The sequence below is a fragment of the Phlebotomus papatasi genome, chromosome 3 (genome assembly GCF_024763615.1).
Source record: "Phlebotomus papatasi isolate M1 chromosome 3, Ppap_2.1, whole genome shotgun sequence".
Classification (NCBI taxonomy): Eukaryota; Metazoa; Arthropoda; class Insecta; order Diptera; family Psychodidae; genus Phlebotomus; species Phlebotomus papatasi.
Window position 1 is genome coordinate 76,057,533 of NC_077224.1, and position 16,219 is coordinate 76,073,751.

At 33.4% G+C, this 16,219-nt stretch overlaps 1 protein-coding gene across 4 annotated transcripts; it reads right to left on the reverse strand.

Annotated features, from left to right (window-relative positions):
- Positions 1–2,243: 2,243 nt before the first annotated feature.
- LOC129805811 (suppressor of hairless protein) lies at positions 2,244–16,143 on the reverse strand. 4 transcript variants are annotated; one of them, XM_055853991.1, is made up of 5 exons: positions 15,761–16,143; positions 15,353–15,668; positions 8,765–9,856; positions 8,523–8,658; positions 2,244–3,827 (listed from the first exon to the last, which is right to left on the reverse strand). In XM_055853991.1, the coding sequence occupies exons 1-5, from the start codon at positions 15,766–15,768 to the stop codon at positions 3,730–3,732; spliced, it is 1,650 nt and encodes a 549-aa protein (XP_055709966.1). In that variant the 5' UTR covers positions 15,769–16,143; the 3' UTR covers positions 2,244–3,729. The 4 variants fall into 4 exon arrangements, with proteins under 4 accessions (XP_055709966.1, XP_055709964.1, XP_055709967.1 ...); XM_055853989.1 differs by having other exon boundaries at positions 8,517–8,658; XM_055853992.1 differs by having other exon boundaries at positions 15,353–15,665; positions 15,761–16,134.
- Positions 16,144–16,219: the final 76 nt, after the last annotated feature.

Genomic DNA, 16,219 nt, shown 5'->3' on the forward strand with positions numbered 1-16,219 from the left:
TCTTTGCTACCCCCTATATCCGCCACTGTGTATTAATTATTATTATTATACCTTCGGCACAACTTTTAACTCGGTAATGTCATGAGATCAAAATTCGCGTCCTTTTCTTTTTCTAAAGGTAGCGTAAGTCTATACCACGCTTTCGGTCACAAAATTAGACAGAACTAAATTTAATTTGGTGTGATGTTCAAAACAAGTCGAAGAGTGCGAAAGAGTAGGATAGACATATCGACGACTTAGAATATAAGTCGAACAACTCGATTTTTAAAAAAAAAATCGTTTTATTTGATTTTTGGATACTTCTTTATACCCTCTACCTTCCCTGTATAATATATAAAGTGCCCGCTCTCTAATCCGAACGAGTTATCGACGGTTACATTTGAAATAAGTTTGAGGTCATGTATATGCATACAGTAGACTTCCTCTCAATTGGGCATTTGGGGCAAAATGTCATCCGGTTTATCGATAGATTTGGGCGTCAAATCCTTTGTAAATTAAACAAAAAGCGCTAAATTATAGAGAATTACGATAAAATAGAAAGAACTACAGCGAATTTGAGCAAATTAGCTTCATAATTAAACGTGAAAATTGTCAGCAAAATTTTTCGCCCGATTGAAAAAGAGCCGATTGAGCGAGAGTCTACTGTATGTGTTCAGTAATGAAAATGAATTATCCTGTGATGTTTTTGTTTAATAAATGAAGTATAATAGCATAGAATTCTCTAATTATGTCTTTTTAATCTTGTTTAAAACTTTTATTCTAATTCTACAAAGAAAACTTGTATTATATTTGCGAGACGTTGAACAAATTCAAAAAAATCCATCCGGATAACGAAGCGGACATCTGAGGGCAAATTATTGAAATTGTACTCGCACCCGTCAGCTCTTTAGTGGCCTGGAGAAATCCACTCGCACGCCCCGCAGATTCTTGAGTACGTGCAGCAAGTACTTTATATAGATTTTTCTCGGCCTCTAAAGAGCTGACGGGTGCGTGTACGATTTCATTAATTTGCCCTCTATCATATTGTCTCCCAATCATCCGGATAACAAAGCGACCACTGTACTTGAAAGTTAATTATTTTCAAAGTTATAGAAATTTTAAATCTCCAAAATCCTATACTCTACATGTAAAATTTCAGTTTCAAATCGCGCTCATACTACGAGTTATTCGTTTCTTATACTGAGCGATCGATATGCAACGCTTAAGACAGAAAAGAATGTGAATTTTGACTTTTTTTAAATTCACTTTTTCAGTTCTTAATTGGAGTTTAGTTGATTTCAAATTAGGGTCAGAGTTAAAATTCACCCAAACCACCTTAGAAGTAAGAAGTTTATCATTTTTATGTTACAATATAGATATAAGAGTACAATATTATTTATGTCAGTATATAATATACTAAATGCTCAAGTCACGAGGCTTTTTATGCAGAACTTTGAATTTTTCATTAAATTTAGTCTCGGGAATAATGTGCTATATACAGACCAAATATATAACCCTCCCTCGATTGAAGGATACAAAGACAAAGTACTAGCTAAGAGATCATTGAAATTGAAAATTTAGCGCATTGCGTGATCTCTAGACAAGCATCACGCAAGAAATAAGTCCAGAGTCCAGATGATTCACAGAAAGCATGCGACTTAAGAGGTACAATGAATAAGCAGGAAATGGCTCTCTAGAAAATCTTCTAGAAGCCCCCTTCCAAAATTTTCAAGCTAAAATTGGGCATTTGAGAAAATTTTCAACTATAGACTTCTTTTTTTTGCTCAAAGTTAATCTTCAAAAGACTGAGGAATATTATTCAAATACTTTGTGTTCCGCAATCTTCCTTAATTTAGAATTGAGGAAGGGAGAAAAAAAAGCAGAAAGATATAATTGAAATCTTCCCACGCATTATATCACTTTACTTACGTATGCTTGTTGTCTATTGCGATGATCTGTTAATGCTTTGGCAAACACTGCATTAACTTAGTTTATCTCGGAGGTGTCTTCCCCTTTCTCATTGCTAATTGCCATTGTCGATTTTGAAGAAATATCTTACATCTAAAAATCAGAATTAGTCGTCGCATTTCTTAATCTCTAATAACTAATCTCCAAGGAAGGCTGAAATTAAAAAAAAAAAAACCAGAATGCAAAAACGATGTTAAAAAAGAATTGCTGACACCGTGAGAACGAAAAAAATTACATCTTTTCTCCTTCAAATAAACCTCTGAAAAAAAAATAGTAAAAAGTAACGGTAGAGATTGTTTTTCAGGTGTTTTGATTTCTGTTTTATTTTTCTCGTACTATTTTATTAATACATATTGTAATCATTTCTGTATCATTCTTGTTTTCTTTTCCTGCAGTAAAAGCTACACTCATTATTTATAGTAAATATAAAGAATATTACTAATATTGTAATTTCTTCGATGACAGTCATATTTAACTATTTTTTCTTCTCACTGTTCTTCATTTTAAATATATTATATAAAACTAATGGAGAATGACTAAAATAAATAAGATGCTTAATTACATCGATTGTTTTTCCTCTTCACAAATAAAAAATAATATATTTTACCTCAATATATTTATTTATAAAAGATATTATTCTTTCAGAGAAAATATATAGTTTATAAAAGGAAAGTTTGAAAGAAGAGAGAGCATCAATTAAAAGTGGATGGGGGGTAAAAGTCCTCAAAAATACTAAATTACAAATAATTAAAAAAAAAACATCATAAATAAATTTAATGACAAGAATGTGGTTTGTGTTTTAATTAATGTAATTTCTCCATTCTGATTCCCTTTTTGTTGTGATTGCTTGTATATTCGAGAATAGAGAAATCATTTGAAAGAAATACGAAACATTAAAATCTATTAAATAATTGAAAGAAATTAAGAAAGAAATAGATAAATCTGATATAAATCCTTTCTCACACACCGTTGCTGGTTTTTTTTTATGTAATATAATTAACTATACGATACACATGCATTTACTGTACTGGATATAATCTTTATGTACTCTCTTTTTCTCTTTTTTTTCTTCTTTTTTTAAATACTTCAATTTGAATTGCAAATTGGGTGTGAGAAAATCGTCCCTCAACAATAAGATGAAGTTCTGTTTTTTTTACTGTCTTTTCTAAAATTAAAACTAAATATTAAATTAATAACTCATTCACACGATTCATCGAAAAAAAAATGCCCGTTCACAACTCTCATTTTTTTGTGTTCATTTTAAGCAATGTTTACAGAGCGAATATATTAAAAAATATAAATTTTAACTCTTCTCTGTCATTCACAAACACTTTGTATTTTTTTTACTTTATCAAATAAACATGGAAAGAATCTTCAGTACCCTTTTTGTTCTATCGAAAATTAAAATTAAAAAAATATATATAATGAAGTGGAGGAAAATTGACTGTCTTACGATTTCCAGATGGAGCATTTTTCTCACTTTCTCCCACATTTTTCATCATAACATAAAAAAAACTTGTTTTCTCTCCTTCTTTGGCAATCTGGAAATCCCTCTGAACAATCTTCCTCAAACACTCACCACCACAGAATTTTTTTTCTTTTCTTTTTCTCTCTCTCACTTAAATCTTGTTTAAAAATTTCTCACAGAAAAAAAGAAATCCGAAGATTTTACAATTAAACACTCACACAATTCCTACCAATCTTTGTCCCAATCCCCGGCACACTCTTGCACATTATCTCTGGAATCTCATCCTGCCCATCCCTCACCCACATCATTCGGAATCAGGGCATCTGTCCATGGGAATTCCACGTATGAACATCCATCGATGGGAGTGCATTTGTAGATGAGGTGTTGTTGTTGTTATTATTGTGGTGTCGTCCTGCAAACATTTCCATAAAATAGGAAACAACATTTTCACCTTTTGACCTCTTCAACTCACTGCAGATCAATCGAAATTGTTTGTTTAAAATTAATTGTCCATGCAAATATAACAAACTATTCAGGAGATTCACTTTGTGTGAAAATTCAATGTAACATAGAAACCAATAATTGTCTATTACTGATTGATTAACCCATTCCTTACCATAGTATTATATATCATACGCAAATTGAGTGATTTTAAATGATTTATTTCTTTGTAATTAATATTTGAATTGCTGTCGGGAATTTATTTTTAATTACTTTACTCCTTCAGTTACTAGGGAAAAATAGTCCAACAGAGATGAAAATACATTTTGTTTTCTTGCTTCGCGTCATGCAAAATTTTTGCTCAAAATGGCGGACTGAAAATACGACATCCCGTCGAATTTGTTAAAATTGGCCTTTACCCTTTTTCCTAATTTGAATTCTGATTGCCAATTTCTGTTCTTGGATAGTTACTCTACCTAAATCAATAGAGTTTATAATGAATTAATGTACAGAAGTTAAATTCAGCGACCGTTAAGATGCATGTTTGAGAGAGGCTCCCCGCGCCCCCATAATAATTTTTTTTTCTTTTCAAAAAAATCATCTAATAATCTGTAAGAACCTAATTAAAAAATATAAACATTCTACCTCAAATAGGGTAAATTAAGCTAATTCAAAACCTGCTCCAAATGGAGACTTTTCGCTACTCCAAATGGAAACGTCATTTTTTCCATGATAAATACAGTACTAAATTATTATTAATATAATTTTCTATATCACAGTTTCATTATTTAGTTAATTTTGCTCCAAATAAAGCGAAAATCCATTAATATTCACAAATTTTTATTTGTTAATTCTAAGCTATAAGAGATATCGACTTCAGGTCTTTTGTCACCCTCTCCAAACAATCCAACATTAGTAGGGGAATTCTGTAACCGTATGACATTGTCATATGACAAATTTAGATTTTTTTTTGTGAAGTAAATTCGGGAACACTGTTAAAGAATACGATTCGTATTAATTACCGTGAGCATAGAGCTCTTTTCAATATAGATTTGATGCGCACTGGCCTTTAATTAATCCTGCTCCAGAATTTACCAAACAAAATTTCTCATATGACATTGTCATATCACTACAGAATTCCCCTACTGGCGATTTCTTTCATTTTTGTATATGGTTTGGAGAAAATTCAGCTGAGCATTTCGTTTATAGACGACACCTTTCCCCGAAAAAATCGTCATCTTGAATTATATTTAAGGTCAAAGTTCAACCACCCTGGAGAGTCTAATTTTCAACGGATCTGGTCAAATTTGAATTAATTTGAAAAATGTGGAAATTCCAAACCCGACTGCATCAGTCACAATCAGCATTGATTCAGTAAAGTATCGGTAAAAGACTTATTCTGAAAAGACTATTTTTCGCGTATTTCTGACCTATATAAAATTCAAACGGTAAGAGATATCGACTTTCGATCTTCGATAACCCCTACTAAAATGACATTATCTCGAAATTAATCTTTCTTTCTTCTCTCTTCTCCTTTATTTTAGCGATCTCATTGATTTTAGGATATGTTTTGGTGATAGTACAGGTGAACATTTCATCCGTTAACACATTTAGGATAGATAGTTAGATCCGAGATAGATTTGACCGGTTAAATCGCTATCTTAAATTATATTCAAGGTCAATAGTCAAACACTCTTGAGGGTTTATTTTTTAACCGATTTGGTCAAAGTCGTAACTTTTAAAGGTTTTAAAATCCCAAACCCGAATGCATTGGTCACAATCGGAAATGAATTCGTAAAAGTATCATTTGATAAATGATAACAAAATATATTCTGTTGACATATTTTTATAGAAAATTTATTTATCTACAACTTTGCATAAGTCCATTGCTCTATCTTAACGAACGACTCAAGCTTCGAACAATTCTTTTTTTTAATATGTTTTTTTCTTTAATGAATTTAACCCATTAAAATAATCTAAATTCATAAAAAGTCTAATGTCTCAAATTTCTTGAGAAGAGCATGGGTCAAATCTATTAAGAACATAGAAAAAGAATTGAGTTGTTCGAAGGATGAGACATCCGAAGGTAGCGAGCTTTCCTTTTAGTGTAAGAAAAATATACCGAAAGGGTTCAAAATTTCAAAGTTTTTTTTTTATTTGTACATTCATTGCTCGAATCTTTTAAAACTTTATACGATTAAGGAGATTCATGAAAACTACCTACATTTAGTTAATATTTGAAGTCTCGGTCTCTTTTATCATGTAAGATATCGAATTTTGAAATTTTCACCTTGACAAATTTTACCCCAGTCTCCCCTACTTTAAAATTATATCAGTTGCTTTAAAACTCTAGTAAAAAAAAACAATTTTTTTGACACTTTAGGATCGCTAAAAACCGGGTTCTTGCGGATGATTGAAAACTATAAGGATGTCCAAATCTAGGATATTTTTTGCAGGAGCCCGATTAATTCCTTAGCTAACACATGTCTGAATTAAAAATCATAAAATTGGCTCGTTGGATATTTTACGGTCCGGAAAAAGTTAAAGGTCAAATTCTAAAAAGTGCGTTTTCGTTTTACAATTCGTCAGTTAAATCAGCATTTGTCGTAACTTCATTTTTGCGATTTTGGGATATATACATATTTAAAAACGGTGTAATTTTATTTATTAAACGCACTTGAGAAAAGGAAACTTTTATAAGCCCATTAAAAATTATTTTAAACAGAAATTATCGTAAGTGCTCTTAATTAATAAAAATTTATCAGAATTTGTCGTAAGTTCCATTTTTGGGGAAGGTACGACAAATTTTCATGGAAAATTTTCTCTAATCAGCATTTGCCGTAACTTCTTTTGCTCGTTTGTGTGGCTTGCAATTTGCAGCAAAAATGTAATATTTCTCATTAAAACGTTCACAAACTCTTCCAAATATCCAAAGACAGTGCGAATAATGCAACATTAAATCATTTTTAATTCAATATTTGTGAGAAAAGGGTAAGAAAAAATCCCTGCTCATCTGTCATTAATTAAAAACAAAACAAAAATTTATTCAATAAAATTTATGAAATAAAAGCTTTTAGGGATAGGGATGAGTTTAATTAATTAATTTTGTCAAATACAGGCGCTTATTATCACTAGAGTCATTGAAATTGATATAATGCATTTTTGAAAATTGTCGTAACTTTCAAGATCTTCATACATTGGAAGTTACGGTTTTATAAACGATGGAAGTTACGATAAAATATTATTGTGTTTAATCGAACATGTATCTCAATATCTTAGCTTTTAAATCATTTTGAAAAGATTTTTTCGAGTTAATTTACAGTTTATTAGTGCCACTTTTAATATTTTGACTCAAAAGTATTGCATTCAGGACTCATTTTTAAGAAAAATAATGCTGAACTGAAAATTTCGTCTCCTGAAAAGTTGTCAAAAGGAAGTAACGACAAGTGCTGATTTAACTGACGAATTTTCAATTTTGGGATAATTTTTCTGCTTTTATAAATCAGTTTAAATCGAGCATTAAGCAAAGCTGAGATGCCTTTCCATCTTTTATTCAAGACATCTTCCTTCATCTCCTTTTGCCTTCTACTGAACTAACGCCCTTGACAAACTTACGCCTTAAGAGAGATACGGCTTAACCCTTTAAGGACGATTGGAACACCGGTGTCCCATAAAGAAAATAATTTTTTCTGACTACCCAAAGTTATTTTTATCTAATGTTTGTTATATAATTGTAAAAAAGAATGTTGAAGGAATCTAGAATATTTTTTGCAAATCTCTAGCTATTTGCTAAGTAGTAAATATTTAAGTTCAAAAATGGCGAATTTTTAAATTCTCAAATTCATAATTGAATATATTTATTTTTTTATACTTCCAATTTTTTTTAAGCAAAACCCTTTTGGCAATAAAAACTACAATACTTATACGTAATATTTTTCATTAAAGCGAAATATATTATTCATTGATATTGTCAGAAAATTGCTTAAATTTTTGAGCTATTTTTATCCCCATCGTTCACAGAAGCACAAAATACACCGAATCAGACTCTGTTGGACCTTCTAAGGTTAGATGTAAGACTTGTCATAGATTATGTTTACCAGTTTAATTTTTATTATAGATTTTCGGACCACAAAAAGTGTCTCGTCCTTAAAGGGTTAACGTGATTGTAATCAAAATAAAGATTTAGCTAATTTCCCATTAGTTTCCCACTAACTAAACCGTTTCTTGATTTAAGCCGAGAGTCAAATTAGTCAGAACCTGGTAGAAATGTAGTTTGATCATTATTTTGATTATTATTACATTAAGCCTTCTCTCGGCTTAAGTCGTAAGTGTGTTTAGGGCATAACACAGAAAATGTATTCTTTTTAATTTTTTCATCTCTAAAAACTGAAAAACTGTTCTATTTCTAAGCGATTTTCATTGCTATCCTATTTCTTTCAGGCATAATAGCAAAATAACAAAATGTATGAATATTTTCAAAGTTGATTACCCATTGCATCACTGAATTAAATTGTTCGGTAATAAAATATTTCCCTGTTATGAATATTAAGTAGAGTCATTAAAAAAACTAAAGTTTTGTGAGAAATTCTTTTTTGCTATCTTCCCATTTTACGCACCGTGAATGTGATTGAATTATTAAGGTGTGAATAATGTGAATTACCTTTACCTCTCATAACATCATCCGCTGGACCACAGTGCTGCCTCGGTCCAGGTTCCGGAGTGTACGTGAAGGTAAGTCCAGTGGCGTAAATGACACCGTCATTCCTCACCAGAGATATAGGCACTTGAGTCGGCTGTCGCACCTGCAACCAGAGAAAAATCACCCAAAAAAAAAAAAAAAACAAGAAGACATCAGCATCCCTGAAGGAAAAAAAAGGAAAAAGAAAATTGTGGGCAGAGAAAACTTACATAGAGCCATTCACCGCGAAATTGTGATATGTCCGGGACAACACAGAGAAGAGTCTCTGCACATCTGTACATGGTTTCAGCTTCGACATCACCAAACCAAACTTGAAGATGTGGCGTAAAATTGTCTCCAGTGAGCTCCAGCATTGCCACATCGCCTCCTCCATTGAGATTAAGTGAATTGACTATTGGCACTGGTGTCACGAGTGATCTCACATGTCCCATACCCTCGTAAAACTGATACTCAGCCTTATCCGTGGAAATAATTGTCCAGCATGCTCCATCATTGATCATCTCTTTGTTGGGCTCCTTTGGGCATGGTGTAGCCTGAAATTGGATAATCTTCTCCTGCGACAGACAGAGATACATGCGTTCAGTATCCTTCATGTAGAAGGCACATTTGTGCAACTGTGATACTGGATCATCTGCCTCCAAAAGTGCCATTTGTTTATCCACTTTGCGAATTATCAACCTGGGCAGAGCCATTCCCGTCACTGAACACACTAGCTTCACCGTTGATCCATAATGGACATAGCCATCGCGCACCTGAAACTCCTCAGATTCACTCTCATTGTCATCCAACAGGTGAATTGTAAAAGCTCCCCATTGTGTTGAACTAGCATGAAAATGTCCATTTTCCACATGAAGATACCTTGTGGATACCGTTTGGGATCGTAGACGATTAAATAGTGCAACATTTGTTCCACTGGCAATGCACAAATCAGCATTCTTTAGCGATTGCTTCTTCTTCGATGGCTTCGAAATCACTTTGATCCGCTTCGAATTGAACACCCCAATGTCCTGACCATTGCCATAGAACATCTTCACGGACAACATAAAATGCTTCCGTTTGTCCGAATCCGAGATAAAGAGAGTCTTAGCTGCACAATATTGCTTGTCATTGTTCAGATCCAATGGCTGACTATCTTGCTCAGAATTCCCAATACCAATGTAAGCACCCAGTTGAACACCCTCCCGACACTCACCCTTGTGCAGCATCTCCTCCTGCCGATGCCGCCAGCCATTGCCAAAGAGGTAGATACAGGGTGGTGGACAGAAGAATCTCTTCTCATTCCCATAAGATTTCTGGGCAACCTAAATGCCAAGAGACAACATGAAGGTACTCTATTTCCATCCAATTACTGACACATTCCATTGCTTCATGAGGAAGAGTGAGTTATACATTAAAAATACCTAAGATAAACCTTTAAAGGCTTTTAACGTGTGTGATTGTTAATTTAACCATCTGAAAATCGTATAGTCGTTAATGGTATGAGAACATTAACACAAAAGAATTATGCCAAGGATTTAATTTGCAATCTAGGAAGGATAATTGGTTAACCCTTTAAGGACGAGACGCTTTTTTTCTGATCGAAAACCAATAATAAAAAAGAAACGAATAAGCAAAATAAACCCTCTAACGGTGTTTTCTTTAATATCAGAAAAAAAAGTTCTAAAACAATGTTTTCTAGGATGTTTATGATCCAATAAAGTCGAAAAAACCATCCATTCTTCATTATCTCTTTTAGTTTGGGTAGTCAGGAAAAATAATTTTCTTTATGGGACACGGGTGACCCAATCGTCCTGAAACACTAAGTGAGAGAAATCCGAAAAAGTTAAAATAACATTCCGGAAATGTTAATTTTACCCTGCAGTATTGATTCAAAATCGGTGTAAATATTACCCTTTTTAGGTGTATTCTGGGTTAAAGTTACCCTTTTTCATGTTAATTTTACCCTTATAAAAGTGTAAAATTAACATTATAAAATGTTGATATATTTTTAAACCTAAAAAGTGTTAAAGTTATGAGGAAAAAATTTTAATCGCACCCTCTTTTTTCTCAGTGAAGGGTTAACTTTTACGAAACCTTTCTAATTACAACACCAAAAAATTTAAGAATATATAAGGGAAACTGGGGCTCCCTTAGGTAATTCAGTGAGGACATTTACACTTACACCACCGCATTGGATTGGGATTGAATAGTCTTAAAATCACTCGTAATTGGTCAAATTCGGTTGTTATTCAAATTCAGTGTTTAGTAGAAAAGCGAGTACAGATTGGTCAAAATGTAAATTTAATTGCTTTAAGAGTAGCAAGTCTCAAAGAGATATTGATACCATGAGCAAATTGGAACAAAAGGAAATGTAATTAAAATAATTAATTAATAATTAAATTAATTAAATAATAGCAATTAAAATATTTCTTTGCATATTTTTTGCGAAAAACCTGTTTGAATCAGGCTGATAAAAATATTTCAACAAATTAGGATTGGGAAGGAGTTAATTGCTCTGAATATAAATAATAATTTGTTCAATAATTTTTCCAAAAAAAAAACTATAACACCCCAATGTCTAATCCTACCCCTAACTAATTCTGCCCCAATTTCCCGTATCAATAGGAGATCCTTGGACAAAATGAGATATAAAATGAATATTTTATATCACATTTTTATCCGAAGAGAAATACGACCTCGTCAGATCGGGCCCAAATTTTGGATCTACACTTTTTGACACTCTTATGAAAAAAAAACTGTAGAGTTGAAGCAACTCTATCGCCGAGTTGAATTAACTCAAAGAATATCGATGTAATTCTTACTCTTTTTCATTATAAATTTTAGTAAATAAAGTTAAAACTAGTCTACGTGCGAGTTGAATTAAGCTGTCTGATATCAACGCCATTATTATTTCTTTTGTGTAAAATTTCATCTCGACTGAAGTATATGCTTAAGTGTTTTCGTTTTAAGAATATACTTCAGTCAAGAAGATTTTCGTGTGACAAAGTTCATATGGAACATCACTTAGAAATATGCCTAATAGTGTTTCATGAAGACATGTGCAGTGTGCAGTGCATCACATGCGATATTTCGCTCGGAACATGAAGAACTTGAGATTAAGAGAATATTAATAAAGGAAATTAAAATTATATAAAATTGCAAAATCTATCTATTTTGGGATTTAAAGAACTTATTTTAACTCTTAAAAAAAATATTTTAACTCTTGAAATGAGTTATTTTAACTCTTAAAAAGAGTTATTTACACTCTTTTGTCACATAAATTTTAGGATAAAAAAGTTGAAACAACTCTTCTGAATGTTACACCTAAATAGAAGTAGTAAAATATAGCTAATCGAAAATCACAAGGAAAAAGAGTTAATTTAACATCGATTCGAGTACGTTTTACTCGTTTATTTTTCTGAGTGTAGAAGTAGGAGATGTCAGATCTATCCCCGTCCTTCCATTCCCCTCCTCCCACTATTTTGAAAAATCCGAAAATTTTGATTTTGTCAATAACTCAACCCCTATGGCATCGATCGATCTCAAATTTTAGTATGTTACAACTGGCCCTAGGAGCTTTCGATTAAAAAACAACTTAAGTCCCCGACCCCCCCTGACCCGAGCTATAAGGGATCAAAAATTGAATATTCAAGTAACCGTATCTCCGGTTCTAATTGTTAGAATATGAAAAATTTTGGTTAAATTAAATACTACAACTTTCTTGACAATTCATTTTCATCCGATTTAATCGAAGGTCCGATTAATTGAAAAATCTATTTTCGAAAATTCGACGTCAATTATTTCAAAAACTAGACAATGCTTTTCCTTTAAATTTTAGTATGTTGTAGCTCAGATCGAGATCTTTCCAATGGTGGGTCACATTCCTCCCTCGATGTTTCCTGACCTGAGCTATAACTAAAAACGGGATCGGGAATCTTCGTTTTTTCCATTTTGTTTTTTACAGTTTTGTTTTTCCCAGTTTGTCTTTGGAATCTTTGTCTTCGGTAATTTTTGTTTTTTTGGAAACTTTGTCTTTCGAAATCTTGTCTTTCATATACATTTTGTACAAGTATCGGAAATTTTGTCTGTCATACAGAAAATTTCCCTTTGCCCCAAAGGAGACGAAACCAAAAACATCCAAAAACACTGTCGTTATTTCATTATTTAAAAAAAATAAACTTGTTTAAAATATATGAAAGATAAGATTTCCAAAGACAAACTGGAAAAACTAAAGTGTAAAAAACAAAATGAAAAAAAAAACAAAAATTCCGCAAACCACCAAAAACAACTTAATCGGACCGTATTTTCGGTGTTTATGCAGCGATTTAGAAATTTTAGTATGTTTTATCTAAGATCAAGGACCTTTCTAACGGTGGGTCTTACTGTAACGAAATTGACCGGACTCTCTATCTCTATTCATTAAAAGATTTTAATGAACTTTTTTTTGTTTTGTTGACCTTCTGTACTCAATCTATTTAAAATTGAAAATGACCAGTGATAAGCCCAGATAAGCTTATGGTAGCTGAAATTCTTTACAGGTGACCTCGAAATACGTGCAACTCGGGATGCTTGCAATTCAGAATGCTTGAAAATTCTATTGTGAATTCAATTCAATTCAAATATAATATATTTGAATCAACTGTTTGCGGCTGCCGGCCTACTTCACAACCGGTCTTCCCAGATAAACGTTTCTATGACCGTATAAGCCATATGCCCCAGACACACTTACGACTTAACTCTTTCGCGTCTTTAGGGTAATGTCATGACTCGGGGAAAAAGTTTTTTTTGGGTATTTACATTAATTGAAATCTATCTGTTCGTGCACGACATCATAATAGAAGGATGTAAGATTCTTGGCTCATTTTCTCAAGACTCCAGTTAGATTTCAATTAATGTAAATAACCAAAAAGAAACTTTTTTCCCCGGGTCATATATGACCCTAAAGACGCGAAAGAGTTAAGCCGAGGGACGACTCAGTGGAAAATGATGGAAATGTACTTTGAACATTATTTCTGATATAATTACGCTAAGCCGTCTCTCGACTAATCCTCAGATCTGTCAAGGCCCATACAGTTATATCAGAGGTGGGCAAGAAGCGTTCACATCGAATAAACGTCATAATAAGTTTGTTCAGGTAGCGTTTTGACGGTTTTGACCAGGGGCATGACGTTTCTTATGCTTCCCATATGTTTCTAGCGAGCCGAAAAAACTTTTGAGATTATTAACTGTTATCTGTCATTCTAGAATGAATTAGCAAAAAATTCAAATACAAAATAAAAGCCAATTTAATAACGAAGAGGCAACCGAAAATCCTAAATTGGCAACCTACGTAGTTTTGAAGATATCTCGTGAAATGTGTACGAAAACAGGAAAAACTTTACACTAAAACAGGTTGCATTTTTCAGAGCTAATGCCCCCCCTGGTTTTGACCATTGACGTCCAAGTTTTATTTGACGATTGTTCAGTTTCAAACGATTCTTGAACATCTCTGAGTTATCATACATATTAAATTCAAATTTTAAATAAACGCGAATTAATTCAATTCAATTTATTGAAAACTACACTAATTAGGGTGCATCCCTCTTAAAAATGTGCAGTGAAGCTTTGGAAAAAATTAACAGAAAAAAATTAATAGATTTAGTCATCTCGCTCATTCTCATTGGAAATTTTAAAAACATGTTTACAAACAAAAATTATTGTGCACTGGGCATTAAACTGGAATTTGTGTAAAATCTGCTGGGTTAAATATTTTCAGGCATTAATTAATTTTAAAATTTTTACTATTTTTATAAGTAAAGGTCTGTGGTAAATGAAAGAAATTGACATGGAATTTATTTTTCCACAAATTTTTAAAAATTATTTACGTTATAATCTGGTTGAGTAATTTTTAGCAATTTTGCAAAATCAGTTTTGGCGAGAAGTCTCTTTGCTGGTATTGAAAAGGCAACAAAGACGAACTTTAGATAAATCAGACTAAGCAATAAAACATAATTTTAATTTTTTACTATAATATGAAATACTGATTCGATATTAAAAATAAAATTCAAATATATTATTCAAAATATTGATTCAAACATAGGACTCAACAAAAACGAGAAATCAACATGCCAAAGCAGCATGCTTTACTATTTTTTTTAATAAAAAAAAAACAAAAATTAAGGAAAACAAAATTTTAGGATTTTCAAGCCTTTTTGAGGATCTCCTACCATTCTCGTGATCTATCCAAATAGAAGACTACATTAACTTCCCGGTGAGTTCATTTGCCAAACGACCAAGAGCCAATAATCTCTTCCCTAGTTAAGATTACAATAGCTGTGATTTGGTGCGACTCCTCATCTGGGAAGTCACTGAGATTTATTCTATCTCCACATCAAAAAAATTCCCACAGAAATATTTTCCCAGGGTTGCCGGAATTGTTCTCGAAAAAATAAGCAGCGAGAAGAGGAGGAAAAAATGATCTCTATAACTGCAAAAAAAAAATTCCCACCGACGCGATTCTCACCGTTCACCCAGGTTTTGCCTCCTCACAAACATTAAAAACATTTTTATATTCACATCATTTTCAATAGTAAGATGAAACTATCTCGTCATTATGTGTATATAGAGTGTACGGTATTCCGGAGGGCTCTTAAATTACCAACCTCAGTGCTAGAGACACAGTGAGAATTGCTGGGGAAGTAAGAGGGGGCGGGAGGCAAAAGCAAATTATGAAGAAGTCTCCGTCAAGCTTGGTTGATTTCTTCACCCAATCTCTGCCCTCACTCCACAAGAAAAAATAATAATAATCTAAAAATCACAGCTGACACGTCCTTTCTCACCTTTGCATGCAAAATCACAATAACCATGTCATTTCTCTCCCTCATGTAGCGCCCCATTGCCTCACGCGTCAGCCTCTTATCCTCATTCTGGGGCCTGTATACGGCCGTTATGGAGGCCTGGGGTTGTGTTGTGACCACAGGCACCACTCCACCACCACCACTGCCCACAATCCTGGGCACAAGGGCCCCATGAGCCGCCTGATTGGCCTGTCCGGACGATTGCTGAGCTGGTGGACTGGGTGGTGATTGGACATAGCTGGGCAGTCCATATGTCTGATATGGCATTGTGGATGTTGGTGTGGAGCGTTTTTCGCTGCTACAGAGAGACAAAAATCACTGCGGTGCCCTCGAATGGACAAAAAACATCCCTCTTCCGGAGAGCATAATCCTTCCCTAAAATACACTTACTAATGCATTTCCAAATCCTCAACCCCACGCACAGTGTCCCTCAGCCGTGCTTTCTGGTCATCTTTACATCAATCTGTTGGGGATATCTGTGGTGATTGGGGTACTTTTTGGGTAAAAACTGCACAAAATTCACAGGATAAATAGTCACTGGAGTAAACATAACCACACTTTTTCACCACAACACTTCATAGCAAGTCCTACAGTGATTTTTCTAACCATCTAATCCACTTCATAGCCGGATGTACAGCTAGAGTTGGAGATGAGCACAAGAAGCGTCCTATTTATCACAAATTCCAAGTAAGAATGATATTTTTCGTAGATATTTCTCCCCCAAGACCTGAGACTGAAGCGTCAACACAACACACTCGTACACAACTACCGAGCGAGATGGAGAGATATTTCGCCCAACGTCGTGGCAATGGGTAGGAGTGAGATGGAAATATGAACACCTGTTCGGAT